The sequence below is a fragment of the Plecotus auritus genome (assembly GCF_963455305.1).
Source record: "Plecotus auritus genome assembly, chromosome: 1".
Classification (NCBI taxonomy): domain Eukaryota; kingdom Metazoa; phylum Chordata; class Mammalia; order Chiroptera; family Vespertilionidae; genus Plecotus; species Plecotus auritus.
Genome location: NC_137770.1, coordinates 177,950,097 through 177,977,862, shown reverse-complemented (window position 1 = coordinate 177,977,862; position 27,766 = coordinate 177,950,097). Strand labels below are relative to the sequence as shown.

The window sequence follows — 27,766 nt, the reverse complement described above, 5'->3', positions numbered from 1 at the left end:
AGCTAAGATTTGGAAACAGCCTAGATGCCCGTCAGCAGATGACTGGATCAGAAAACTATGGTACATCTACACAATGGAATACTATGCTGCCATAAAAAAGAAGGAATTACTACCATTTGTAGGCACTTGGATGGAATTAGAGAACATTATGCTAAGTGAAATAAGCCAGTCAATGAAAGAAAAATACCACATGATCCCACTCATTTGGGGATAATGAAAAACATTATAAACTGATGAACAAAAAGATAGTTACAGAGGCAGTAAAGCATCAAACAGACTGTCAAATTACAGCGGTAAGGTTAGGGAGAGGTGGGGGAAATAAGAGATCAACTGAAGGACTTGTATGCATGCATATAAGAGTAACCAACAGATGCAAAACATTGGGGGGTGAGGGCATGTATGGGAGTGGGGTGGGGGTGGGGGGCAATGGTAAGATATATACATATATAATACCTTAATAAAAATTTGAAAAAAAAAAGAAAAAAAAAAAAGAAGTGGGCTTTATTGGGGTAGGATGTAGGTGTTGTTGACAGCAAAGCATTTTTTGGGCAGACTCAGACCCCCCCAAGACCTGAAGACTTCTCCAAGTTCTCAGTGTTAGTAAGGTTAATTCGAATGGCAGGGCAGGGGCATGCTGAGCTGCCCTCAGGGAACAGAGGCTCAGAGCAGAGCAAAGCAGAGTTGGGCATCCCGCTCAGACTTGGGGAGATGGAGGAGAGTGCCACTTCCTTGTTGGCAGAGGCATCCCTGGTAGGGCATGCCCTATTCTGAGCCCTCCATCTTTGTCAAAATACTCTTTATGATGACCAGAGAGGAGGCAGCCAGCAGTGGCAGCCCACTGGGACCCAGACCCTTCTCTGATTCTAACACAGACAGCAGGTTGAATAAAACCAATATATAAGCCATTTTCTATTCCGAAGCGGGAGGGGGAAAGGCCCCAGAGACAACTGTGCTTGAGAATAAACAGCACAGATGCAAAAACAGCCAGATGCAAAAACAAATTACTAGTTGGCATTGAAGTTAATCATTTTTCCTTGCTTAGTTGTCCATTCTTGCATTAGGACTCGAAGAGTTCTGCTGGAGGCTAAGGGTTGAACCCGCTGAAGGAGAGCCCCGCTCCCACTGGAGACACAGTTTGGAAGAGAAAGAATATGTTTGATAGTGCCTATCCCCTCTGTTTGTAGGAGGCAGGGACCCTGAAGGAAAGGTAGGTTGCCCATCTCATGATGCTGCTTCTCAGTGTGGGAATCAGTCTAATGAGAGCCTTTTGACAGAAGTGGCAGCTGTGACTGCAGAGATAGGCCGGGGATGTAGCTCACCTTCCTGGATGATCTTAAATCATCAAGCGACTGGACTAGGTAAAAGCATGACATCTCATCTCCTGGTTTCCCGAGGTCTGTCGAGGTCTGCTGACCCACGGGACCCCTGTCTGATCTAGTGGCTTCAGATCTAGGGGAGCCCAAACTGCAGCAGAAGAGACCTTAACTAGGAAGGGAGCTCTGGTGTGTGTGTTGGAGAAGAGGGTTTGAAAGAGACTCTAGGGAATAGGGAAGAAGTCATATCCCATGAGGGCTCAATCTTAACCCAGGTTCTAGGAGAATTACGAAGGAGTAGGGCAGAGAAGTGGGGGCATGGGTAGAGAGGGATTGGGTGCCACAAATCACTGCTGGACCTTGTCTTTATCTCATCTACTTCTTGAAGGAAAGAAACTATGATACACATTGGTAACAACTACACACTATCCCCTCTTTCCTTGGAGAGTGGAATAAAAGCCAGTTTTATTGTTTAATACCACAGCTGCCTCCTGGGGCGCATGGATCCTGGTAATTAATGACTCCCCTTTTCTTTCAAGCCCCCTTTTCTTTCTGCTGAATTTTAGATGGCTTGGCTATGAAACCAGGTGACACAAACTGCTGAGAGCTAAATTGTCCTGGCCAATTAAAGAAGAACTTAAAGTTCCTTTGGCAATCCATGAGAGAAGAGGTGAGTGACATAGAAGTACTGTAAGCGATGGTTTGAGGCTGGGTTATATTAGATGAAATACCAGTAGAAGTTTCTCTGGGGTGAGTAATACTAAGAATGAAGTACTTAGTGTTTAACTGAGATTTATTTAAGTTAATGTGATAAAGTCCCCTTCCCCCATCAGCTTGCTTTAACCCGAATGTTCAATAAACTCATGAATGGTGAATTTTATTTCTTCAGTGTGAAATGAGTGGAGTTTCATGTGTGCAAAGAAACAGGGGCCCAGAGGTAGGGGCAACTATGAAAATGGGAGTATCTTGGGGTGACTATTTGTTTGAAGGGTTTGGAATTAGGTGATTCAAATCAACCCTAAACTAGCTCTAACAGGGAGATGTTCCTGGGTGAGACTGGGTGACATAAGACCAATTTTGATGAGGTGGTGAGAGCAGAAGTCAGATATGAGCCCACTACTGAATGAATCAGAGGCAAGACCATAGAAACAGCGCTGGGTGGACAATTCTTCTCAGTCATGGAAGTTATACAGGATGCAATTTAGTTGGTGAAATATACCACAGATCTTGTGTTCATTTCATTGTACTTAAAGTAACATGACACAGCGAATACTGAAAAAAAAAAAAAAGAAAAAAAGAAGTTAAAACAGTTCCAAAGCAACATTTGTGTTTGGGATTTCTCATTTTCACTTTGTAGACCAGTAAGTAAGTTAGATTCCTTCTGTTCATGTTATGTGAAAAATGGAGAGATTAAATCGGTGGTGAGATTTTTCAAAATGACACCCAGCTCCGAGGGGGAGGAACATGTAAGCAGGTCTGTACTCTGTGGGGAGGGCAAGTGTCCAGTTGATGGCTGGAGTTCTGTTTGTGGGCCAAAGGTAGGTGTCAGAATCTAGAATTCTAGGGATAATTCCCCCCTTTGAAATAGAACAACCATGGCCTCTTCAAAAACTGTGAACTCAAACTTGAGCTAAAATTTTCTGAGCTAAACTCATTGGTTAATGTGTCATATAAAAAAATGCCAAATTGGAAATAAAATACGAATGGTGAGGGTAGATGAGCACTTAAATATTTCAAGGATTGCATTGATAGACTGGGAATAAATTAAAGAGGGAGAGGAGATGCTTTACAGATTTCTGAAACCTCCTTCGCTTGTCTGCATGTGGTTCACCAGCCACGACTTCCTTTCCCTGCCTCCGACTCCCACACACCCTTTCCCATCCCCCAAACACTCAGACATAAAGATTAGTGGAGGAACTTGCCATTTTCCGGTTTTCATGAATTCAACAGCTTCATTAATTTTATCAAGGTTCATAGTATGGGTAATCAGTGGATCTAGATTAAACTTCTTTGCCATATAATCTGAAACCAGTTTAGAGACGTTCTCTCTGCTTTTCCAGCCTGGAAATACAACAGATTAACAAGAGATTTTATTCATGAGACTCACTCTACAGGAAGGGCCAGGTGAACTGCTGGAGGTGTTGGCTTTGACTGAGGATCTAAGGATTTCCCATTAACTTGTCTCAGCCATCAGGAGAATGCCTGTCCCAAACATATAGTCTGTGTAGAAGGCTGTTCTCCTAAAAGTCTTGAGACCTCTGGTGCTATAGAGAATTTACTGAAAGCAAGTGGACTGTGGCCCTTATCTCAGATGTTTTGGTGTCGGGTTGCACTGTCTGGGAGCTGGGAGCCCACATCTAATGTATAAGTTGTCCCCAAAACGTGTTTTCACACTTTAAGAGCTGATAGCTCAATTTTGAAAAGGAAATTTATTTTAATAAGCACCGCCTTTATAATTATTCAAAGTGTGTGAATACATTTTTGGGGGGGATATCCTATACAAAAAAGAAAAAAAAAAAAAAGGCCAAAGTCTTGGGAATTATGAAAGAAAGCAATTCAAAAGTCAGGAATAGGACATTTCGTGTGTCGTTTTGGTCTGCAGTTTCATGGAAGAGCCAAATATCTTAAGGGAAGAGAAGAATTTCCGCTTGGCGGTGATCTCAGTGGCAGTTTTTGGAACAAAGAATGTGTATACAGCAAGATAAGAATAAAATGTTTTTTTTTCTGGAAGTAAGAATTGCACAGGGAAAGGTGGGGTCAGCCAAGGGAACGGAAACTTAGCGTTGCATTTTCTGTTTTCATAATTTTCAAGAAATACTATTTCTATATTTAGGACTGTGCTAAGCAACATGTCAGCAAGTCACCACATAGAGCTGTGGTCTGCCTGTTTCTGGAAAGGGAGAGTGTGGTGTAACTGTGCAAGGAGGCAAGTGTCCTCAGCAGCTCATCCTTTGACGGGATCTTGGCAGTTAACGTGCTTTTCTGGGTTCCAGCCTGGGCCACCCACGTTCTTCAGTCTTCTCACCTATTCTCAAAATTACCCAAAACTATTCCAAGGAATGTATTTTGCCTTTAAGTTGGTCTCTGATATATGTAATCAAGAATTCCAATGTGCTTTATGTCATGGCATGAAGGGCTAGTGTATTTTTCTATTTGTTTTTATATTTTTTTCAAAATTGAGATATCACTGACATATAACATTGTATTAGTTTTCAGTGTACAATATAATGATTTGATGTATGTATATATTGTAAAATGATTACGATTAAACCAAGTTTAGTTAACATTCATCACCACACATAGTTACACATTTTTTTTCTTGTGATGACAGCTTTTAAGATCTACTGTCTTTGTTTTTATGTTTTGCTGCTTGGTGATCGGATAAAGCATGTTCCTATCTATATAAGGAACACTTTCACTTTTTTTTGTTTTGTTTCTTCTTCCAACCAAACAATCCAAAAAGGAAGGCCCCAGGAACACAGACTAGGCTAGGCAGTGTTTCTTGACAACAGCACTAATGGCAGTAAGAATGGCCCAGGGAAAGGTGGGGTCAGCCAAGGGATTTCCCATTAACTTGTCTCAGTCATCAGGAGAATGCCTGATTGCATTTTGGGTGGGAAAAGTCTTCCAGTGTAAATTGCAGGAAGTTTAGCAGGCCTGTTCAACACCCATTAAATGCTACCCTTAATTGAAAACTATTGAACCAGAGAAAGGAATTAACTTAATGGTCATTATGTGAATGTTTAAGTGGCCAGTGACATAGTTTCTTTATGAGGATTATTTAAAATATTGGTGACCTTATTTTACAGGAGTTAGCTGAGTATATGTATTTGTAATCAGCAGTTATTGTCTGTAAACACAATAGAGGGAAACAACAGTGTGTTTGTCCAACGATCCCAAATGAAGGAACTGGAAGTACAATCTAAACTGGATTTTTGCCTTTTTCTCTGGCTCTGTCATTTATCTATCAATCATTTTTGTAAATGAACAGAGTAAGACTCCTAATACCTGTAAGACTACCCTACCATAGCTAATTTGGAGACCACAGCTAGCTCACTAGTCCAAATAATGCAGATGGCTCCTAATTCTCATCTCTTTTGCCCAAGAATTCAGATTGCCCCAAAATCTCTGGCTAAATATATTTTTTCTTAAATATCAGATTACTTGTTTATAAGCACAGGTTCCTAAACAGATTTATTTAATTTATCTTCTTTATTCTTTTTCATAAAAGACTTCTAAAATCTATAAAATTTTAAAATAATGTAAAAATCAAAGTACTTTGTGATTTTTTTCTCTCTCAAAAATAAATATCATTTGCTTGTTATCAGTAGTATTTCTTGTTAGTCATAAATCTATTATGTTTAATATAGTTTGAGTTGGTATAATGACAACTCAGTTGTTTCATGTAAGATTTACATTTTTTGAACAATGACCACTAATGGTTCAATATATCCTCCAAAGAACGCCAGTTGGCAGGTATATAACTCAATTGATGTATAGTTATTGATCACAAAATTGCCTTTCCTTTTTAATTTAGAATTTGCATTAAACTTTGCACATTGGCTTCTTCACCAATCAATTTTGTAAAGTCTCTTCTCTCTCTTTGCGAGAAAAAGCTTACCAAGAGGCAACTGTAGATATCCAATATCCATCTCCCTATATTGGATATTTGTGTTGAAACAAAAACTGTAGTCTAAAGCTCTTTTTTTATGTGGCTTCTCAAGCATTTATGATACATTTATCTATTATACCATCTCCAAACCCCTCACATTTCCACTCTTTTTTGCTTCATCCATACCTCCAAAAACAGATCCCTTCAAAGAACGTCCTGAGAAGAACAAGTAGCCATTGATGTTGAGCTGGACACCATAATCCAAGAGCCCAACAATCACGCAGACTCCATGGCTCTCATGGCAGGAAGCCAGGGCAGCTGCCTGTTGGAAAGCAATGCAAGACAATGCAGGGGTTAAAAGATGTACTTCAGAGGTAGGGACTTAAGTCTAAATCTCAGCTTGACTGCTGAATGGTCTGTGACCTTCTTTTATGGCTCTCTCTGTCCTCATTTGAAATAACATTTTTCTTACAAGGATATGCTGAAACATCAATAAGACATTGTGTACTGCCAAGTATATATAGTATTTGGCATTTTAAATTAAACAGATAGAAATTTAAAAATTAAAATACTAATATCTATGGTGGTAATACTACTATCATTACTACTACTGCTACTACTAATTTTAATAAGAACCATTGCTGATACTGATGGTTAGAGTTGACATCTTCTTTTCAACATAAAAGAGTACAATTGGATATTTGTATTACATCATGTATTAGCAAAGTGATAAACTAATGTTCCCATTAGTTATTTTGAAAGGCTATTTCTCAGAGCCTGACTGTCTGTGGGAAAGGTTTTCCTATATCTTTGAACAGAAGAGGAGAGTTATGTGTAGTGAGGAGTGAAAAGGTTTTGTAAGCTAAAGAAAGGACCTAGGCTGGAAGAGGCAGTTCTTGGGTTTCCATTCTTCTGACGGAGCCGTACAACCCAATCTTTACATTGTTTCTACAAATCTCCCAGGAAAGCAAGTCTCAAGTTGCAAAATAACTTCTTCTCCATTCATATTCTCTTATAGCAACCACATTTAGCCAGAAAAACAACATCTTTTTTTCTTTATTTTTGAAATGAGTCTATTTAATCAAGATTGGTAAATATTTTCCTTGGAAGCTTATCTCAGATCCAACCTGAAAGACTGCTATGAGTGCAAAGCTCACATTGCTTTATAGGATCATTAATCCAATATTTTTCTTATCCTGCCTAAATCTTCTGGCTTAGACATTAAGTTACTGGGCTTCTGCTTGTTATGAAATAATCCGTTGAGAATTCTTAACAAGGCCTTTCTGTCCTATTTATTGGAGGTTGTCTGCTTATTTGAAAGGAATGGCATGATTCCCTTCATGCCATTGAGGGGAGAGAGAAGAAAAACACAGTATGGGAGTTCTAGGGTAATGAATAGATTTATAGGAGTGGACAGAGGGTATCAGGTGGGATGTCATGAGCACAGGAAAATCAAATACAGAAATGTGGAAGAAGTTTTAGAAGTTTTATTCAAGTAAAATCTAAAGTGATGTTTGGTAGAAATTTGGTAATTTTCATTCCAGAGGATTACATACCACCATTTCTGGATTTCCGATGACCTCAAAGCAAAATTCCACACCAGCACCTGTCATTTCAACTAAAACATCTTGGATGGGTTTCTTGAAGTCCTGTGGGCTGATGCACTCAGTGGCACCCACTTGCTTTGCCTTCTCAAATTTGTCTTTGTTGATGTCCACCCCAATGATCCTGGCGGCTCCAGCTGCTTTACAGCCCATGACAACAGACAGGCCGACTCCTCCGAGGCCAAACACCGCACAGGTGGAGCCTGGGGTCACCTGAGCACATAAAAGCATACAACAAAAGCAAAGAGAACACGCACATTCACTCAGGTTGGAAAGACCAAGCCTGTATATACTTTTTTGAGACTTAAGCAAAGGATATTTTCAAATAAAACATATTATAACTAAAGTTGTAATTTCTCAAAGTATTTCTAAATGTGGGATACTTTTTTACCAGAGGAGCAAAAAATTACCTGCAAATAGTGCATTTCAACCCAGGAATTAGCATGGATAGAAGCAGTTTAATGAACTTTCTTTGAGCCTTAAGACTTATTTGGCTCAGTATTTACTTAATTTAGTATATTTTGAGTTCTTTAAAACAATCTCCAAATTCCTGCAACCCTTCCCTTCTCTTTTCTTGTAAATATCTGTAAACTTTCCATTACTTACAATGTCAATGCCTTATGAAGGCAAAGTCTTATTTCTTATTGAGTCCCAAATGAGACTAATTTAAATTGAATCCCTTCCATCCTATCTCTTTGTATAGTATTGGGACTAATGAAAATTGGGGAAAAAAAGAACTAAAATTCAACAGCCAATTAAACAGTGGAGCCGGGCAGGATTGGGTGATGTTCCAAAACAGAAGTATAACAGCAACCCACTCAATCAGAATGGGGTTGCCTGACCAATCTGTTTTATATAGCAACACCCCTTTCATCAGTTGATCTTTCTACTCTCCTTTTCTTTTCATGAGCATGGATCACCACCTGATGCATTATACAACAGAATAGAAGCTTGATGACCTTTGATAGCTGCTAAATCTCTATACCTGCAACAGTGAATGACTCCATAAATGGTTGTTGAATGAAAAAAAGAAAGAGCTGGAATATGGAAGACACATAGCCATTTTGTGACTGTGTTATGTATAACTCCAGTAATTCCTGCTGTCTCCACTTGTCAATGGCATCCAGACATAATTTGGCATTTTCTATTGACTAAGAGGGAATGGGAAAGATGTTGATGAGGGTATGGGATGACTAGACAGATTGTAAAGAACTCAGGGTGTTTTGAGGCAGGTTTGTGATTCTTCCTCAGGTTGAATGATCAGATATGGCCCAGATGCACGAGGCTGATCAACACCATATACCAAGAGTTCCAATCATAATGGGTATAAATGATTCTCACCTTGGCAGTATTGATTGCAGCACCGTACCCAGTGGAAAAACCACAGCTAATGAGGCATACTTTCTCCAGAGGAGCCATTGCGTTAATCTTGGCAACTGAGATTTCTCTTATCACTGTGTATTCAGAGAAGGTGCTCGTGTTGGCAAAGTGATATATTGTTTTTCCCTTGCAAGTAAATCTGCTGGTACCATCAGTCATCAGGCTGGTATACGACTGTCTTTAATAGACCAAAAAAATTTTTTTTTATTTTGAATTAGTAAGCTTATATTCCTTCCAAGGACATTGAATTAATTTTTCAAAAAGAAAATATTTAGTAAAAACTTACTTGAGTTGTATACAATAGTTGTCTTCAGAATTAAGGCATGAGGCACACTCTCCACACTGTGGTAGAAAGAGTGTGATAACTTTATCACCTAAGAGAACAAAATCATTTAATAAGATGTTATCTTTTAAAGTAAAGAGATAGCTGTTTCTTAAAATGTAAACAGCAAGGCACCCAAGAAAAATATGAGTACTAAGAGCAATCTCCACATTTAACTGTGGAGAATATGAAATAGTTACAAAAAGAAGGGATGTCTTTGGCATCTGGGTCTCCCTGGGCTCAGTGGCTAAATCCCTAGGAGCTGGCCCCAGATTTGCCTCCTTTGTAATTTATCCTGAAGATTCAAATGTTAGCCATTAAGCTAAATCTTTAATCTTCCACACTTTCTGGTGTCAGGAATTGGATTTATAAACATGGATACCACATGTTCACAACATAAGCTTCTGGATCCAGGAAAAAGGATTGCCTATATGCTGTGCTATGTATTTTACATCGGTTCTTTCTCCTTGGCCATGGAGACAAAGGTAAGTAGATTTCTCTAGTAATATTCAACATATAAGGAGAAGATCAGAATAACTTGCCTAAGATGGACTTTCTTACTGCCCCAGTGTTTATCACTGTAAACTAGAGTAATTTATTTCATATTTTTAGTTAAAAACCTTTGTAGGATGTAGGTTCTTTTGTTTTATTTTTTAGTCTTTAAAAAGTAACACAGACATACATATGGTAAAAACTTAAACTGCACAAATGTGAAGCTTAGCCCTAGTCTCCAGTTCCCTTTCCCCCACCCTAGAGACAGTTACTCTTCTCAGGGTCCATGGTATTTTTAGAGATATAACCCCTTTAAAAATGCAAAGGCTAGCATGTTATTTACCCCGGGTAGGCCTTGGTTTTTGTTTTTCTTTGTTAATCTTCATCTGAGGATATTTTTTCCGTTGATTTATAGAGAGAATGGAAGGGAGCAAGGGAGTGGGGAGGGAGGAGAGGGAGGAAAGGGAGAGAGAGAGAGAGAGAGAGAGAGAGAGAGAGAGAGAGAGATGAGAGAGACCCATAGATGAGTTGCCTCCTGCACACTCCTGCACATTCCCCAACCAGGGCCAGGGATGGACCCCTTGACTGAGAATCGAACAACACCAGCCAGGGCTAGGTCTTGGTTTTTTACTTAACAATATAAATTGGAGATTTCTCATTTTAGTACATATAGCACTCTATCATTTTGTTTAATAGTTATGTGGAACTTTGTTGTATAGATATATCATAATTGATTTAACTGGTCTCCTGAACATTTAGGTTATTTCCTGTTAATATTTTTTTTTGTGTGTGTGTTTTCCCAACATGATAAATAACAATGCAATAAATATTTTGTGCACATCTGGGCTATGGTAGGCAGAATTCCAAAATGGTACTCCAAAGACATCCTTCCTAATCCCCAGAAACTGAACATGTTACTGTGACTGTGAATATGTTATATAGAAAGAGGAGCTCTGCTGTATTTAAAGGCACTAATCAATTGACATGGAAATAGGGAGTACCCTGGAATCTTTAGGCAGACCCAGGAGAGAAAGACAAAGCAATTCAAAGCACCGGAAGGATTTGATGTGCTATTGTTGCTTTGAGGCAAGTAGGTGAAGGGGCCACATAGGAAGGAATGTGAACAGCTTCAAAAAGCTGAGGGTAACTGGTCAGTCCTACAACCTCAAGGAACTGGGCTATCCAGAGTCTCCAGATAAGAACCCAGCTGGCCAAAACCTTGATTTCTACCTTGTGAGACCCTAAATAGAGAACCCAGTCAAACCCACCCAGACTTCTGACATACAAAAACGGAGATGGTAAATTTGTTTTGTTTTAAGCTGCTAAATTTGCAGTGATTTTTTTTCTTTCATCAGCAATAGAAAGCTATGACATGGGTATATATCTGTGGAACAACTTTCTAGAATTGGAAGTATTGAGTCCAAATTAGGTGCATATAAATGATGTTACATATTGCCAAATTTAAAGTTGTGTAAATTTACTTTTCAAATAATAAGCTACAAAGAAGTTGGTTGCCTACACTCTTATCAACCTTATATATTATCAAACTTTTAAATCTTTTCTAATCTGTATATATTTTCCCCTACTTACTAGATCATGTATTTCCTTTGCCCATTATACCCATTATACTGCTGGGCTGGTTTTTTTAAAAATTGCTTTTAAAGAATTCTTTATAATAAAGAAATTTGCCCATTTTTAAATTTGTTTACTGATTTGGGGAGGGCATTTTTATTTTTTAATCCTTACCAGAGGATATGTTTTTATTGATTTTTAGAGAGAGAGGAAGGAAGAGAGAGTGAAACATCGATATGAGAGAAAAAACATTTATCAGTTTCTTCCCGTACACACCTTGACCGGGGATCAAACCCAAAACCTAGGTTATGTGCCCTAACCGGAAATTGACCCTGAAACCTTTTGATGTATGGGATGACGTTCTAACTAACTCAGCCACCCCCAGCCAGGGCTGGGAGAGTTATTTTTATAAATGGAATTTAAAAAACAATTTTTATGTTGTCAACTTTATATATTATTTACATCATCTCTCTGTGTGTGTTTCTGATTAAACTTTCTTCTCTGAAATAATACAATGTCCTTTTAGGTTTTTTTTTCACATTTAATTCTAGGATTCATATAGCATTATTTTTTTAATATAAAGAATGCAATAGCGATGCAATTTCCCCCTCCCCCGAAGACTCGCAAGTTATTTCAATGTCATTTATTGAATAATCATGTTTTTCTCCTCATATTTAAAAGCCAGACCTAATCCTGCATTTTATTTCTATGTATATATTTGATCCAGTTCTGGGCTCCTTCTCTATTTGGTTCCACTGTTTGACTATTTATCAGATGCTTCATTTACATAAATTATTCAACAATACACTTCTTTTTGTACATTTTTGTCTCATTTATACTTTCAGGTTCTGTTTCAATGCATTTTAGTTCTTGTCCTTATTAATATCAAAATATAAATGCAAAGGATATATACATTTAGTGTTTTTTTTTTTTTTTTTTTTTTTTATAACTAGAGGCCTAGTGCACGAAATTCATGCACGGGTTGGAGGGGGGAAGTCCTTCAGCCCGGCCTGCATCCTCTCCAGTCCGGGACCCTTCAGGGGATGTCCGACTGCTGGTTTAGGTTGTAATCCGGAACTGCTGGCTCCTAACCCCTCATCTGCCTGCCTACCTGATTGCCCCTAATCCCTCTGCCTGCCTGCCTGATCTCCCTTACCGCCTCTGCCATGACCCCTCACCCAAAACCCAGGCTTTCCTCCTCCAGCCAGCCGCAGGAACCCGAGACCCGGGCTTCCCTCCCTCTGGCTGGCCACAGGCACCCGGGACTGGGGTGGGTGGCTTCTCCTGGGCCACAGCCATAGGCACCTGGGACCGTGGGCAGGCAGCTTCTCCCGGGCCCAGCTTTGTCAGGAAGGGCGTCTGGAAGACGTCCGGTCTAATTAGCATATTACCTTTTTATTAGTATAGATTATTCTTTTTCTAACAAACGGTCAACATTTCTATTTTATGTCACTGGATCTCATATTTTCCTGATGTAAGTTCCAAGTTGCTGCTATTTCCTAACTCCAGGTACGAAGCCCGTTCATACCTGTTTTCACGGTGCTCACTCCTTCTCCCACACTCTCAACGATTCCAGCCCCTTCATGGCCCAAAATGATGGGATACTGCATTTGATTCTCCAACATTTTAATCTCGGTACCACAGAGCCCCGTAGCTGTGATCTGTATGGAAGGCAAAGAGTAACATAATTTTCTCTGTCTCAGATAAGGTGTTTTAGAATTGTTAATGTTTTAAATATTTTTTCTAGGTTGATATGCTGCATATTTCTTAGTTTCATTTCTAATAATTTTATTGTGTTAATAATTTGTTTAAAGCAATGCAATGTTTTTTATTAGGTAATTTCAGAATCAAAATGATGATTTTAAAATTTACTGGGGAGGTCAGAATGGGTTCAGGAGACGGAGTTGTAAAACCACATTGTGACATCAAATATCTTACCTTGTCCTTCATTGGAGCTTGCGTGTGCGAGTGTGGAGGAGGAGAAAGCCCAATGATAGGAATGAAGGAATTGGAACACAGGAAGGAAAAAGATACTATCTTCTATTATAATTGCGTTATTGGTCCAAGTCATAATCCCACTTTTTGGTGTAAATTAGTCAGACAGTTTAAAACAGAGGCACTCTGGAGCAGTGGTCCAGAAAGGCTGAAATCCTGGCTATGCCCTTCTTCGCTGTGTGACCTGGGATAAATTATTCTTTATGAGTGTCAGTTTCTTTATCTCTAAATGGGTGTGAGGTTGGTTGCACGTGCACACACACACACACACACACATCAAGAATTGAAATCTATTGAAATTTGCTCATGTAAAAGGGGAATTATTGGAAGAATACTGTAAAATTGCTTACAATCCAACTGTGGAAGTGCAGTTAGGCCTCATGGATCTAGAATCCAGGAAGCAGACTTTGTCTTCAGATCCACACTCTGATCCAACATGTGCATACTATGTTCTGAAGACAGGCTTTTTCTTATTTCATATATATATATATATATATATATATATATATATATATATATATATATATATGGTGAAAGATGGCAATCAGTCCTGGAGACCTTCCAGTCTCTTCAGTGCCTACCATCTCCTGCTTTACTCGGTCTCTGTATCTTGTTCAAATTCATGGGTGAAAGATTCATATTTGTAGCTTGTCAAATAATGGTTGTATACCTTTGAGTCTGGGTCTAAATCTGGCTGTGTAAGTGCTGACCCTGTGGGTAGGAGTGAGTGGGCCATGTGGCCTCCTGTGCACTCTGCATGGATGCAGGCCTGAGAAGACTCTGAGACGGGGCATGGATTGCACAGGTGACAAAGAAAAGGACTGCCTCTTTGTAGTCCATTACAAACAGTGCTTATTCATCATATTAAAATTAAATAATAACAATGAAGTCAGGTGGACAATGTTCTGGTCTGGTGGCCCCTGGTGGAAATGTAAAGACTCTCCTGACCAGACTGCACCCCAAACCGATTAAATCACAAATTCTGAATGTCTGGGGGTGGGACCCAGTTACCAGCATTTTTCAAAGCTCTCAGGTGCTTCCAAATGTGTAACCAAAGTTGAGGAAAGTTGTTGACATCTGTGTTCTTGCTCTACTTAGCTCTGTGACCAGTCATTACACCTCAGTGGATTAAAATCTTTTCATCTATAAAATAACAGGTATTCCTAACCTGACCTCCCAGGGGTTAGACTTGATTTATTTATAATCAAACACATTTTTTCCATATATCAGATTTCAAGATAACTTAAATATCATGAAGAATGTCATAAACAAATATGAAAGTACAGATTAAAATATGGTCAAGTGGTAGAAACTTCTTTTAAGTAGTATTTAGTACTGCAGCTGTGAATAAATATCCTTTGGGCAGTTAGCCTATGCCCTAACTCCCTAACCTTTTCTCTGGCTGGACTTAAAGACAGATGGAAATGTTTAATGAAAAAGAAATAGAAAATTAGGTAGTTTTCTTTCTGAATTTAACATAGTGAAAATAATGTATAACTTGCAGTGAACAGGTCTGAATTTTGGTGTTGAAATGTGTATTTTTTCTTCCTACCTTTTTAAAAAAATATATATTTTATTGATTTTTTACAGAGAGGAAGGGATAGGGATAGAGAGTTAGAAACATCGATGGGAGAGAAACATCGATCAGCTGCCTCCTGCACACCTCCTACTGGGGATGTGCCCGCAACCAAGGTACATGCCCTTGACCGGAATCAAACCTGGGACCCTTGAGTCTGTAGGCTGACGCTCTATCCACTGAGCCAAACCAGACAGGTCTTTTTTCTTTTTACCTTTATGCGAACTTCCTTTGCCTTTGGTGGGGCCACTTCTACCTCCTCAATGGAAAATGGTGCACCAGCCTTCCAGAGTACGGCTGCTCTGCACTTGATCACCTGGGAAAGGGAACATGGGGCAGAAAGGGAAACGCTTTAGGCTTGGGAGATGGATTCTATAGTAATGATTATTAGAAGGTTTAGTCCAGGTCTTCCACACTCAAGCAAAAAAAAAAAAAAAAAAAAAAGTCATTGCTTAAATATATTCTATGTGTAGCCTCTTGGACCTCAGTCCAACTTTTCTTGTGCTATCAGTCTCTTCATTCCAATTAGTTTTGAAATACTAATTTTATTTATATAGTGCTACACAATCAAGAGGATAGATGCCATACTTTTGATCTTGAAGCTGTCCAGTGGCTGTCTCAGGGTAGGAATGGCATTGCAGTGTGGGAGTTGTTTGTGATCCTAGGTGTGGGAGACAATCAGTTTTGGAGTGGAGGGGTGTGTTATGGAGCAGGGAATGGAGAACATCTAGTTGTGGCAATTCATCAAATGGTGATGGTCACAGGCAGGTTGAGGTTGGAGAGGTTGTTGGTGGCAAGGTAGTTCTTTTTCTGATTTCAGCCCACCACTGTTCTCACTATAAATTCTCTTCCTGTGTGTTTTAACCTACTTTTGTAGATTCTACCACCACCTTTATGTAGATGACTTTGACAGATTGTATTTATGGACAGACATCTAAGCTCTAGACTCATTTATTCACCTGCTATTTGAATGTCCTCAGGAATCTTAAACTCAACATGTTAAAATATGAACACATCATTATTTCTTTCTCTTGTCCCCACCCCTTGCTACCAGTGGTGGACATTACCCACAATCTGCTCCTCCCTCTGCATTCTCTATTCCAATGTGTGTCCATGTAACCTATTCACTCACCCAAGAAAGAAACCTGGGAAGTAGCCTTAATTTTTATCTCTTCACCTCTACATTCTAAAACTTTCTGGAATCTGTCCCCTCTTCTCCATTTCTGCTGCTAATGTGTGGTCCAGGACTTTACCTTGTCTTTTACCTGGCTTGGGTTCATCACCTTCAAATCCATCCTCTATATCATTGCCATTTGAACTATAATCCTGACCATGTAGCATCCCCTACCTAAAAATATTATGGCTACCAATAGTTTATCAGGATCTGTTGACATGGTCTATAAGAGTCTCCATGAGCTTCTCCCTATCTATCTCTCCAGCCTTATTTCTGGTCACATCCTGCCTCTGACTTTACCCTCCTGGCACAAAAAATATTTTAAGTGTCCCCTTCTGTGGAAAGTCTAGTCAGCTTAGGAGCACTTCCTCTCCCTCTCTTGCTACCCTTGCACACAGACTTTGTTTTTAGTAGTATAAGGCAGTTCATTTTTAGAGGATAAAATTTTTAGTCTCCCCCAGCTGGTTTAACAAAGCAGAGTATTATTATAAGGTAGTGGTGCTGAAGGTGTAGTCCCAGACCAGCAGCATCAATATTTGCAAATTATTGGGTCCTACCCCCAAACTTACTGACTGAGTTACCCTAGGGGTTGCGGGGGTTGGGGGGGGCAGGAGGCGGAGTGGAGGGGAAGGTGAGGCACCAGCAACAAGTTCTCCAGGGTGTTGCTGTAGAAAACACTTGTGCACTCTTATAATTATCCTATATAATAAAAGGCTAATATGGAAATCGATTAAATGGTGGAATGATTGGTTGCTTTGATGTGCACTGACCACCCAGGGGCAGATGCTCAACACAAGGGGCTGCCCCGGGTGGTCAGTGCGCTCCCACAGGGGGATCACAGCTCAGCCAGAAGTGGGGAGCGGGCTTAAGCTGTCAGTCGGACATCCCCTGAGGGCTCCCGGACTGTGAGAGGGCACAGGCTGGGCTGAGGGACCCCCACCCCCCGCCGAGTGCACAAATTTTGTGCACTGGGCCTCTAGTTCTTTTATAATTACTCTGTCTCTCCATGAGATCTTTGAAGGAGGGGGATGTGTCTTCAACTCTGGAAAGTTCATATAGGGCTTGATATATTACTTATGGAAGCATTGAGAACACCAGGGAAAGGCAAAACATACAGGGAGTAAAAGCAAAGGGAAAGGAGGAGAGGAACTAAGATTAAGACAGTCTCTCACCTTTAGGAATATAGAGACTAGTTGAGTGATGAGGTGTTGTTAAACAGACAAGCACACAAATGGACGCAATTGTGACATGACATAAAGAAAGCTGTACTCACTTTCCCTGTAGTACTCATGCTGACTTTCTTCGTGGTCTTCTCGCCACAAATGAGTATATTGAGAAAGGGAGATTCTGGTTACAAATTTCACTGTGGAAAGTCCAAGAGTACACAGGTTGATCAAGAGACTGGGTCCTGCGTTTTTGTGTAATCTTGTCACTGATATGCCTGAAACTCAGATTATCCCATTTCTTATCGGAAACAGACTTAGCTCAGTGAAAGTGAACAAAAAGTGAAGTTGTGCAAAATATTTTCTCTTTCAATAATATATAATTAGTATTGCAAAACTAATTTGAATACAAAGACTGATATTACAAGAATAATTGGGTTGGGGTTTGAGAGGTTTTATACAGCATATATTTAAGCAGTGATTTTTAAAAAAATTCTGGACTAAACCTTCTAATAATCATTAGTGTTAATATGTACTCTGTTGAGTTTTAAATTTGGTCTTTTAAATGTACAAGTTTAAATTTCTAATAGAGTGTATATCTTATTTTTATCTTATTTCTCAAACATGGGTATGATCATTTGTGTCTCTAACCTTGAGTAATCCTTTTTATTTTCCAAACTAGAGGCCTGGTGCATGAAATTTATGCACAAGGGGTGTCGGGGGGAAGAAGTCCCTCAGCTGGCCTGCACCCTCTCCAATCTGGGACCCCTCGGGGGATGTCTGACTGCTGATCCCTCCAGGAATGGGCCTAAACTGGCAGTTGGACATTCATCTCACAATCCGGGACCGCTGGCTTCTAACTGCTCACCTGCCTGCCTGCCTGATTGCCCCTAACCCCTCTGCCTGCCTGCTTGACTGATTGCCCCTAACTGCTCTCCTGCCAGCCTGATTGCCCCTAACCACCTCTGCCTGCCTGCCTGATTGTCCCTAACTGCTCTCCTGCCAGCCTGATTGCCCCAAACCGCCTCTACCTCAGCCCCCACACCTGGGACCCAAGCTTCCCTCCCTCTGGCTGACTGCAAGCACCTGGGACCTGGGCTGGATGCAGCTGCAGGTGCTGGGGTCCGCAGACGGCTTTGCCCCAGCTGGCCACAGGTGCCCGGGACCAGGGGCAGCTTCACCCGGGCCCGGCTTTGTCAGGAAGGATGTCCGGAAGGTCGTCCGGAAGATGTCTGGTCTAATTAGCATATTACCCTTTTATTAGTGTAGATATGTGTCCCATTGTTGAGGAATTAGGATGCTACTAGACCATTTTATCTAGTATTTTAGCATAAGCTCCTCACATCTTGGTATGCCTAACTGGTTACTCAGATAAAGTGAAACCAGTTTGCTTAAGGAGCCTCACAATCAGGATTGGGATTTGAGAAAATCTCTTTATGTGAATGAACTACGAGAGTCCTGACCAAGACCCAGGATCCTGGTGAACAATGAGGACAAGGAAATACATTTCCAATGAAAGGCAACACCAGTGGGCAGGTTTTAGCTAAAAGGAAAGAGAAGAATAAATGCTCTTTCTGGGTCATATGGTTTTTCTTCTTAGGGTGTTGATCTGGTGGTTCATACTGATTAATTTCCAAATGTTGAACCAGCCTGACATACCTGGAACAAATCCCACTTGGTGTGTAATTCCTTTTATATCTTGCCAGACTCATTTGGCTAATGATTTGCTAACGATTTCTGTGTCTATATTTCTTGAGAGTTATTGGTGTTATTTTTCTTTCTTTGCACTGTCTTTGATTTTGGTGTCACATTTATACTAATTTCATAAAACTGGTCCCTCATCTTCTATTTTCTGGAAGATATTGTGCAGAATTGGTGTTAATTCTTTAAATTCTCTAGTAAAACCATCTGGATCTACAGGTTGTTTTTTTGGGGGGGATGTTCTAAAATATGAATTCTATTATCTTAATATTTATAGGGCTATCTAAATGATCAATTAACATTTGGTAAGTTGTGGTAGTTTGTGATTTTCAGGAATTAGTCGATTTCATCCCCGTTGTCAAACTTAGTGTGTAGGGTTGTTGATAGTATTCCCTTATTATTCTTTTATGTCTGCAGTGTAGTAGTGCTAGTCCCTGTTTTATTCCTGATAGTGGTGAGTTTTCTCTTCTTTTTGTTTTTCTTTGTTTTGCCAAAGATTTGTTAATTTTATTGATCTTTTCGAAGAACCAGTTCTATTTCATTGATTTTTCTCTTTTTAATCCATTTGATTTCTGCTATTATTTTCTTTTCTTCCTTCTGCTTGTTTTGACTCTTATTTCTGAGATCATGCAGTATGAGCATGGTTTATTGATTTGCAACTTTCCCTCTATCCTGATGTAAACGTTTAATACTACAAATATTGGATTCAGTGTAGCTTTAAGCTGCGTCACACAAATGTCAAGATGTTGTTTTTTCATTTTCATTCAGTTCAATTTATTTTTAAATGTTTCCTCGAGTCTTCTTCTTTGAACTATAGATTATTTGTGTGTTGTTTAGTTTCCAAGTGTTTAGAGATTTTCCTTTTATTTGTTACTAATTTCTAGTTCAATTTCTGTTATTGATTTCTAGTTCAAGTCCATGGTGGTCAGATGACACTGTATGATTTAGGTTCTTTTACAGATGTTGAGATTTGTCTCATGGCTCAGGATATCTTGGGATATGTATTGTGGGTGCTGGAAATGAATGTGTATTCTGCTGCCTTTGGGTGGAGTGTTCAAAAATGTCCCTTAGGCCCCTTTGGTGGACAGTGTTGTGAGTTCTTCTATTCCTTGACCTTTCGGTCTAATTCTTCTTTAAATTTTTCAAAAGGGATATTAAAGCCTTTAACTAAAACTGTGCATTTGTCTGTTTTTTTCTTTTGGTTCTATCAGATTTTGCCCCAGAAGTTTGCAGCCCTGGTGCATACACATTTAGGACTGTCATCTCTTTTAGGTAGATAGCCCTTTTATCATTATACAGGGTAATGCAAAAGTAGGTTTACAATTGTTCATATGGAAAATAATATAATTAATAAATAATACAAGAATATACTGTGTTTTGCATACTCACAACTATAAACCTACCATTGCTCCACCCTGTATAATGTTCCTCTTTGTCTCTGATAACTTTATGTTCTCTGCAGTACACTTTTTCTGATATTAATATAGCCACTCATGCTTTCTTTTTACTAATGTTTGTATGATATATTTTTCATCTCTTTTCTTTTAACTTGCCTAAATACACAGTGAATTTCTTATAGACAACATACACTGAGTCAGGCTTTAAAATACACTCTGCCAATCTCTGTCTTTTTAAAACAACTTTATTGCAGTATAATTCACCTACTGTGCAAGTCACCCATTTAAATTGAATGGTAATTCAATTTTTTTTGTACATTCACAGATATATGCAAATATCACCACTATTAGTTTTAGAATACTATGTTAGTGTCTGGAAGGTAGTGGGGTTACTCAAATATTAACTCTTACCCCCATTTCCAGGGCTAACATCCTCCTAATAAGACCTGAAATAGTAAACCAGCTGGCATCTATTGCAATGGATTGTGGATCCATTCTCATTAACTGGTGCCCATGCCTTTCAGGCTGATAAATATTTTGAATATTACATCTGCCTATCATGTTCCCTGTGTAGAATCTGTTCAGTTATAGTGCCAGACATTATAAATTAATAAATTATAAATTTATAAATTGGTATCTAGTTTATCAAATTCCCATGAGTGTGATTCATGTGAATCAGCCTTTACGATCTATGCAAACTTAGGCATACTCATAAAATTAAGTTCTTGAACTTGCAAAGCAGAGACATTTCTAGACCCAAGACAACCTCATCATATTCCAGAATCCCATGTAGCTGGGATTCAGCATTCTCCTGGATCTACTCGATAACCACCTAAAGATAATGTAAGACCCAGGAGCGGCTGGGTGGGGCAGCACCCACAGAAACAGCTGACTCAGTGTGACAGCTGCATTCCCCTTGCTCCCGGAGACGCTTTCACGGCTCAGGGGTTGGAAGAAACGGCCGAGAAATCAGAGTTGTGGTTTTTATACAGTTATGTTTGTTTGTCTCTCATCTTCCTCTCACTTTCCTCACCTCTCCTGGCAAACATGCCTACGTTTCAAGGTTGACGTCATATGATTGTCTTAGAAGACAGACCCAGGACTCTGCTCTTTACCTGCTGAGATGTGTGGACCCAGCTTGGCTTCCCATTTTAGCAGCGGACACAGCAGTGCAGGGAGCAAAGGAGGGAATTCACAGTGACCTCCCTGGGCTCAGGCCCAGGCATGTGCTGTCTTTGCTGGTCCCACATTTCCCGTGATCAATTCTTATGTTCCCATCTGAGATGATACTAAGGCTGTTCTGACCTCCTAGCAAGGCAGGAGTTTGCCCTGTACTCGTACCTGCAGGTGGTTCTGCCCTTTTAATGATAAGCAGCTCAAAAGCTTTGTATGTTAACCCATTTAACATTGGAAAATTCTTCTTTAGACTGAGACCAAATAGTCTTAAGAGTTTCTTTCATCATCCAGAACCACAGGAAGGATGGCTGAGTGGAAATTCTACAACTAGAAGGAAAGAAAAGCACACTGGGACTCACAGGAGCTGTGGAAGGCAGAGGTCCGGAGATGCGCACACAGAGAGGGCTGGCAACTGAGTATGAGGCTGACTTTCTCAATCGGGAGGGAGACAAGAGCTCCTGACTTCTCTGAACTCCAGTTCCAGGCGAGACTCTGGGGACACAGACTCATACGGGGAGAAACTGGACTGTCTGGCAGTGGGCAAAACTCGAGGGCGGCTTTCTCTCAGAGGTGCTTGCAGCGATTACCACAGGACACTGAGACCCAGGGGCCTCTTAGGGTAGGGCTGATGGGAAACCATTGCTGTTTGCTCTGCCCTGAGATCCCGCCCCATGAAGCCATTGCTGTATGCTCCGCCCTGAGACTCTGCCCCATCCAAGCTGAGCACAGAGGCTTGGTCCTTTGAATTCTAAACTTACCTAAAAAACTGCAGCTGAGTCAGTGAGACCCAGAACATCCAAAAGAAGGCCCAAGGCCCCACAGCAGCTTGCATTGCTTCACAGCTGGGCCTCATCGGGGCACCTCCAAAACCCAAACAAAGAAGAGGAATCCGCAGATCTCTCCATAGCTCCTGCTGGGTGGCCTCAGGCAGAGGCTAAATTAGCACCTCCTTGGAGATCCAAGAGCTAGTGTACCCAGGGGTCAGAGTAGGACCATCCAGATTACAACTCCTCAGATCCATAAGGGACACACTCAGGGGGCAGACTCAGTGAGCACCAAAGCCCCACTGAAGCAAGTCTTGCCTCATAAGAGTGTCTCCAGCACAGAAGTTCTCCCATCGTAGACACAGCTGATCCTCACAGCCAATTGGCCTGGAGGTCAATTCCTCCCAGTGATACCAACAACAATCAAGGCTTAACTACAACAAGACTGTGCACACAGACCACAAAGGGGTGTACCAAGAGTGTCCACCTCAGGTAACTGGGGAGGCTGAGCTACTGGGCCCTATAGGACACCTAGCACACAAAGCCACTCTAACAACTCAGGGAAGCAGCCAAAATGCGGAGACAAAGAAACAGGTCACAAATGAAAGAAATGGAGGAAAGCAAATGACTGGATATAGAGTTCAAAACCACGGTTATAAGGTTTTTCAAGAATTTTCTAGAAAAAGCCAATAAATTTAGCAAGACCCTTGAGGATATGAAAAAGGACCATCTAGAAATTAAGCATACACTGACTGAAATAAAAAATATTATACAGAGATCCAACAGCAGACTAGAGAATTGCAAGAATCAAGTCAAAGATTTGAAATACAAAGAAGCAAAAAACACCCAACAGGAAAAGCAAAAAGCAAAAAGAATCCAAAAATATGAAGATAGTGTAAGGAGCCTCTGGGACAACTTCAAGCATACCAACATCAGAATTATGGGGGTGCCAGAAGAAGAGAGAGAGCAAGATACTGAAAACCTATTTGAAGAAATAATGACAGAAAACTTCCCCCACCTGGTTAAAGAAATAGACTTACAAGTCCAGGAAGTGCACAGAACCCCAAACAAAAGGAATCCAAAGAGGACCACATGAAGACACATCATAATTAAAATGCCAAGAGCAAAAGACAAAGAGAGAATCTTAAAAGCAGCAAGAGAAAAACAGTTAGTTACCTACAAGGGAGCACCCATACGATTGTCAGCTGATTTCTCAACAGAAACTATGCAGGCCAGAAGGGAGTGGCAAGAAATATTCAAAGTGACCTACAACCAAGATTACTCTACCCAGCAAAGCTATCATTCAGAATTGAAGGGCAGATAAAGAGCTTCACAGATAAGAAAAAGCTAAAGGAGTTCATCACCACCAAACCAGTATTATATGAAATGCTGAAAGGTATTCTTTAAGAAGAGGAAGAAGAAGAAAAAGGTAAAGATAAAAATTATGAACAACAAATACATATCTATCAACAAGTGAATCTAAAAATCAAGTGAATAAAAAATCTGATGAACAGAATAAACTGGTGAATATAATAGAATCAGGGGCATAGAAAGGGAGTGGACTGATAATTCTCAGGGGGAAAAGGGTGTGGGGGGTGCAGGAAGAGACTGGACAAAAATCATACACCTATGGATGAGGACAGTGGGGATGGGGTAAGGGCAGAGGGTGGGAACCAAGTGGAGGGGAGCTATAGGGGGAAAAAAGAGGAACAATTGTAATAATCTGAACAATAAAGATTTATTTTTTTTAAAAAGTTTCTTTCACTCATGTTTCTACTTCTGTAGAAAGCACAAGGCAGTTCTTCCCCCTCCCACGCGGGCCCAGAGGAAACTCCCTTCTTCCCAAAGGCTTATACAAAACCGGTGGCGGCCAGGATCTGGGGGCTGGGATGGTGTGGAGGCGATGAGCCTCACAGGCCTGCCCAGAGCCACCTTCTGCAGCCCTGGGACCTCAGAGGATTCCTCTGCAGCCACTTCTGGAGCTGGCGTCCTGGAGCCCTGCTCCATGTTTACGGAGAAGCCTGGGGGAGCCCTGGAATAGATGCCAACAGAGAACACATGGCTGAAGTAGCTGCGCCCGCAGTGCCTCTGGAGCCTGCCTGCCTTGCTCCCAGGCCTCTGCCTCCAGCTCCTCGCAGGCCCCCTCCCGCTGCTGTGACGCCTGTGGCTGAGCTGCTCTGTGAGGACCAGCCCTGCTCTGCTCTGCGGTGAAGCCGGGCCGGGCCCTGTGCCCCGACTCATCTCCTCTCTCCCCAGCCAGATTCCCGGCACACCGATTTCTCCGTGGGCTTTCCTAAAGGGAGGTCATGAGGGGAACTAACAGCTGGGGTTTGTATTTGCCCAGATTCCTGGCCTCCTTGATGGAAACTCTCCCCAGCCCGCACTCAGTGGGAGGGCTGCGCGATTGGGGCTTGCAGGAGGAGCAGAGGCGAAGCCCTCCCTTAGGAAATGTGGGCGTCTTTCCGGACAGGTGTGCGCGGGAGAGCATTTTCTGAGCCTCCCAGCACCCGCCACCCAGCAGCTCTGCGAGCTGGCACCGCGTCCTGAAGGATGAGCCAAATCCTGGCCTGTGAGGGCAGAGCTGTGCAGACCCCGCCCGCCCCTCTTTCCAGCAGGGCCGTCCTCGCAGGGCTGGCAGAGTCCAGGATCAAAGGTGGGCCCCAGCCTGCCACCGCCTGAGCTGCCTGTTGGAGAGAAAACGTGAACAAAGGCCAGGATAAAGCCTCACCCTAATGCTTGGCGTTGGCTCTTGTGATTCCGGGTGGCTAGCAGTTGCGTGCTGCTCGTGTTGTAATTGCATGGCCATTTCTGCTATTAAGAATGATTCAGCAAAAACTAGGTCCTTTCCCCGTGCACACAGGCCCCCTTCTTACTGGCTCCGTCTTGGAGTTACCTCATTGTCATTTTCTGAGTGTGTGACCGTGTAACGAGCGCTTCCACACATGACCTCCCTTAGGCGCAACAAGCCTGGAAGCAGGTGATTCCTGGCCCGGAAGCTCAGAGCACTGAGTGTGTGGCCACAGCACTGACAGTCGCGGAGGAGCAGAGCTTTCACCCAGTTCTCCTGACTGCAGGGACCCTGTCCTCCTCCCTGCTGTCCCCTGAGCCTGATGCGCAGAGGCCTGGTCGGTGTCCAGGACAGAAGCTGTCACTGAGGGTGGAGGGTCAGGGCTGTGAGAGGAGGGCTGCTCTGGGGAGCGGACAGGACCCCGTGGACCACACACACTCAGGGACGTGGGGTGGTGCTGAGCGTGCACAGGGTGACAGTCCCCATTGCCTGGGACTCTCCTGGGTTTAGCACCGACTTCCTGCGTCCTGGGACCCCCTTGGTCCTGGGCAAACACTCCTGTGCATCATACTGTGCCCCTTGGCTCCACCTGAATTTCTGGAGGCACCTGCAGGCAGTAGAGTCTTAGCCCGAAGCTTTTAGGGGAGGTTCTGGGACCGCACAACTGATTTCTGCAAAACAGTTATTTTCTGAGCCTGGACTCCAGGTCATTTTGTCCCAAGTGGCTACATTTTAAAATCTGAACCTTTGGTTGCCAATGGGAACCTAGTTAATAATAACCCTGTTTGCTACTGATTATGATCCAGGCAGTGTAGGAAGTGCTTTACGACCCTCACCACGGACCCCCAGGACAGGCGTGTAACTCATTGATTGTTATTCCCATTTAACGAGTAGGTAGCCGAGGTCCTGCATATTCCAGCGAGGCCCCAGGTCCTGAGCAGGTGCGTCTGCCACCGGAGCCCTCACTCCTGCAGCTCACTTCTCAAAGCCCCTCCTGTGCATTCTGTCCTGGGCACATGAGAGTTCATGGGTGTTTGGAGATTCACACGTGTCTTTGGAGGCTCCTGGAGTGGCGCCAGGCTCACAGCATGTAGGAGATTTGGGATCCTGATTGGTGGCCCCAGAATTTCATAGAAACACTGTGGGAAGGTTTGCAAGACATTCAGCTGGCAACTCCTCCAAACCTCAAATTAGGGCTGATGTGCTGTATGATCCAACATGACTGTGAACTTTTTTAGCTCAACTTTTTTTTTTAATAGGTTACCTTCCACGTTGCAGCTTTTGACATTTTATCATCCAATCAGTTCTCCTGGAGAAGGGATTAGGACCATATAGCTTACACAGATGTTAAACCTCACTCAATACCACTATTTTCTGTAAAATGCTTTTTAGATTAATGTGCTATAAGGCTGTGCCAGGGCCTCTAGAGGGAGAGAGTTTACCAAATGAGTATTTTTGTATTTGTGCTGGCACCTCCCAGGCTGGTGCTCCTTTGCCTTTGTTCATAAGTTTGTTTTCTTTGGTTTGAAGGCTGAGCCTCAGAATACAGTAGTTGTGTGTCCACACCTGCTGCACTTTGTCTGATGATGCCTGCAAGGCAGGCCTGGTTTCTCAGCCTTTGCAGCTAAAACAATGGCTCACACTTAAGCCTGACTGACTGGTGGGGCTTTACCTGGTGGTTCTAATTTGGCTACAGGGCTAATCCTAATGGCTAATTTTGCATTAGGCAAAAATATATGTTAAATTAGACCTACATTATATTACATTGATATTTACCACAGTTTACTTCTTCATTACTTTATTTTTAATTACATACTAGAGGCCTGGTGCATGAGATTCATGCACTTGGGGGGTCCCTCAGCCCGGCCTGTGCCCTCTCACAATCTGGGAGCCCTCGTGGGATGTCCGACTGATGGCTTAGGTCCACTCCCTGTGGGGAGCGCGCCTAAGCGGGCAGTCAGACATCCTTAGTGCTGCCGCGGAGGCAGGAGAGGTCCTGCCACTGCCGCTGCGCTCGCCACGGCTTATGGCTGAGCAGTGCTCCCCCTGTGTGAGCACACTGACCACCAGGGGGCAGCTCCTGCGTTGAGCATCTGCACTCTTGTGGCCAGTGAGGGTCATAGCAACCGGTCATTCCGCAGTTCAGTGAATTTGCATATTAGCCTTTTATTATATAGGATTTGTTTGCACATATTGGTTACTTGTTTCTCTTTATAAATAGTGCTATGTTGACCTCTAATCTATATTAAGATTTTTCTTTATTTATTGTTTTAGTATGTTTCTTTTTTCCTTTTTTTATGCTAAGTGAAATAAGATTTTTCTGAATTTAGCATTTTATTTAGTAGATTTTAAAACAAGATTATAGGGTGAAAGTTTCAAAATATTCTTAAGTAGGATACAGAGTTTTGGTTATTCAAGATGAATAAGTTCTGGAAATCAATATACAGTATGGTGATTATAATGAACAATACTGTATTGTATAATTGAACTATGCTAAGAGGATAAATCTTAAATTAAATCTCAACACACACACACAACCACCCCTCTAGGCCCCTCCACCCCCCACATATACACACACCATAGTAACTATGTAGAGGTGATGGATATATCATATAACTTGATTGTGGTGATCTTTTGACAATATATATACATATATCAAACCATCAAGTTATATTCCTTGTATATGAATAATTTTTATATCTCAAAGGTATTTCAATAAATTTGCTAAAATGTGACT

General features: G+C 41.5%; 1 protein-coding gene across 2 annotated transcripts; it reads right to left on the bottom strand.

Moving 5' to 3' along the window:
* Nucleotides 1-483: 483 nt before the first annotated feature.
* On the bottom strand, nt 484-17,462 carry ADH6 (alcohol dehydrogenase 6 (class V)). 2 transcript variants are annotated; one of them, XM_080647120.1, is made up of 9 exons: nt 17,314-17,462; nt 15,081-15,182; nt 12,824-12,956; nt 9,196-9,283; nt 8,871-9,087; nt 7,482-7,742; nt 6,112-6,247; nt 3,236-3,374; nt 484-2,585 (listed from the first exon to the last, which is right to left on the bottom strand). In XM_080647120.1, the coding sequence occupies exons 1-9, from the start codon at nt 17,329-17,331 to the stop codon at nt 2,561-2,563; spliced, it is 1,119 nt and encodes a 372-aa protein (XP_080503246.1). In that variant the 5' UTR covers nt 17,332-17,462; the 3' UTR covers nt 484-2,560. The 2 variants fall into 2 exon arrangements, with proteins under 2 accessions (XP_080503246.1, XP_080503247.1); XM_080647121.1 differs by having other exon boundaries at nt 2,091-2,585; nt 17,213-17,368.
* Nucleotides 17,463-27,766: the final 10,304 nt, after the last annotated feature.

What these genes read in the sequence shown, in the direction of transcription:
- ADH6 (XM_080647120.1), bottom strand. An exon ending in AGTGAGCACCGTGAAAACAG is followed by an intron (nt 9,284 to 12,823) that starts GTATGAACGGGC and finishes TTGTTCTCTTAG; the next exon opens with GTGATAAAGTTATCACACTC. An exon ending in AACTATTGTATACAACTCAA is followed by an intron (nt 9,088 to 9,195) that starts GTAAGTTTTTAC and finishes GGTCTATTAAAG; the next exon opens with ACAGTCGTATACCAGCCTGA.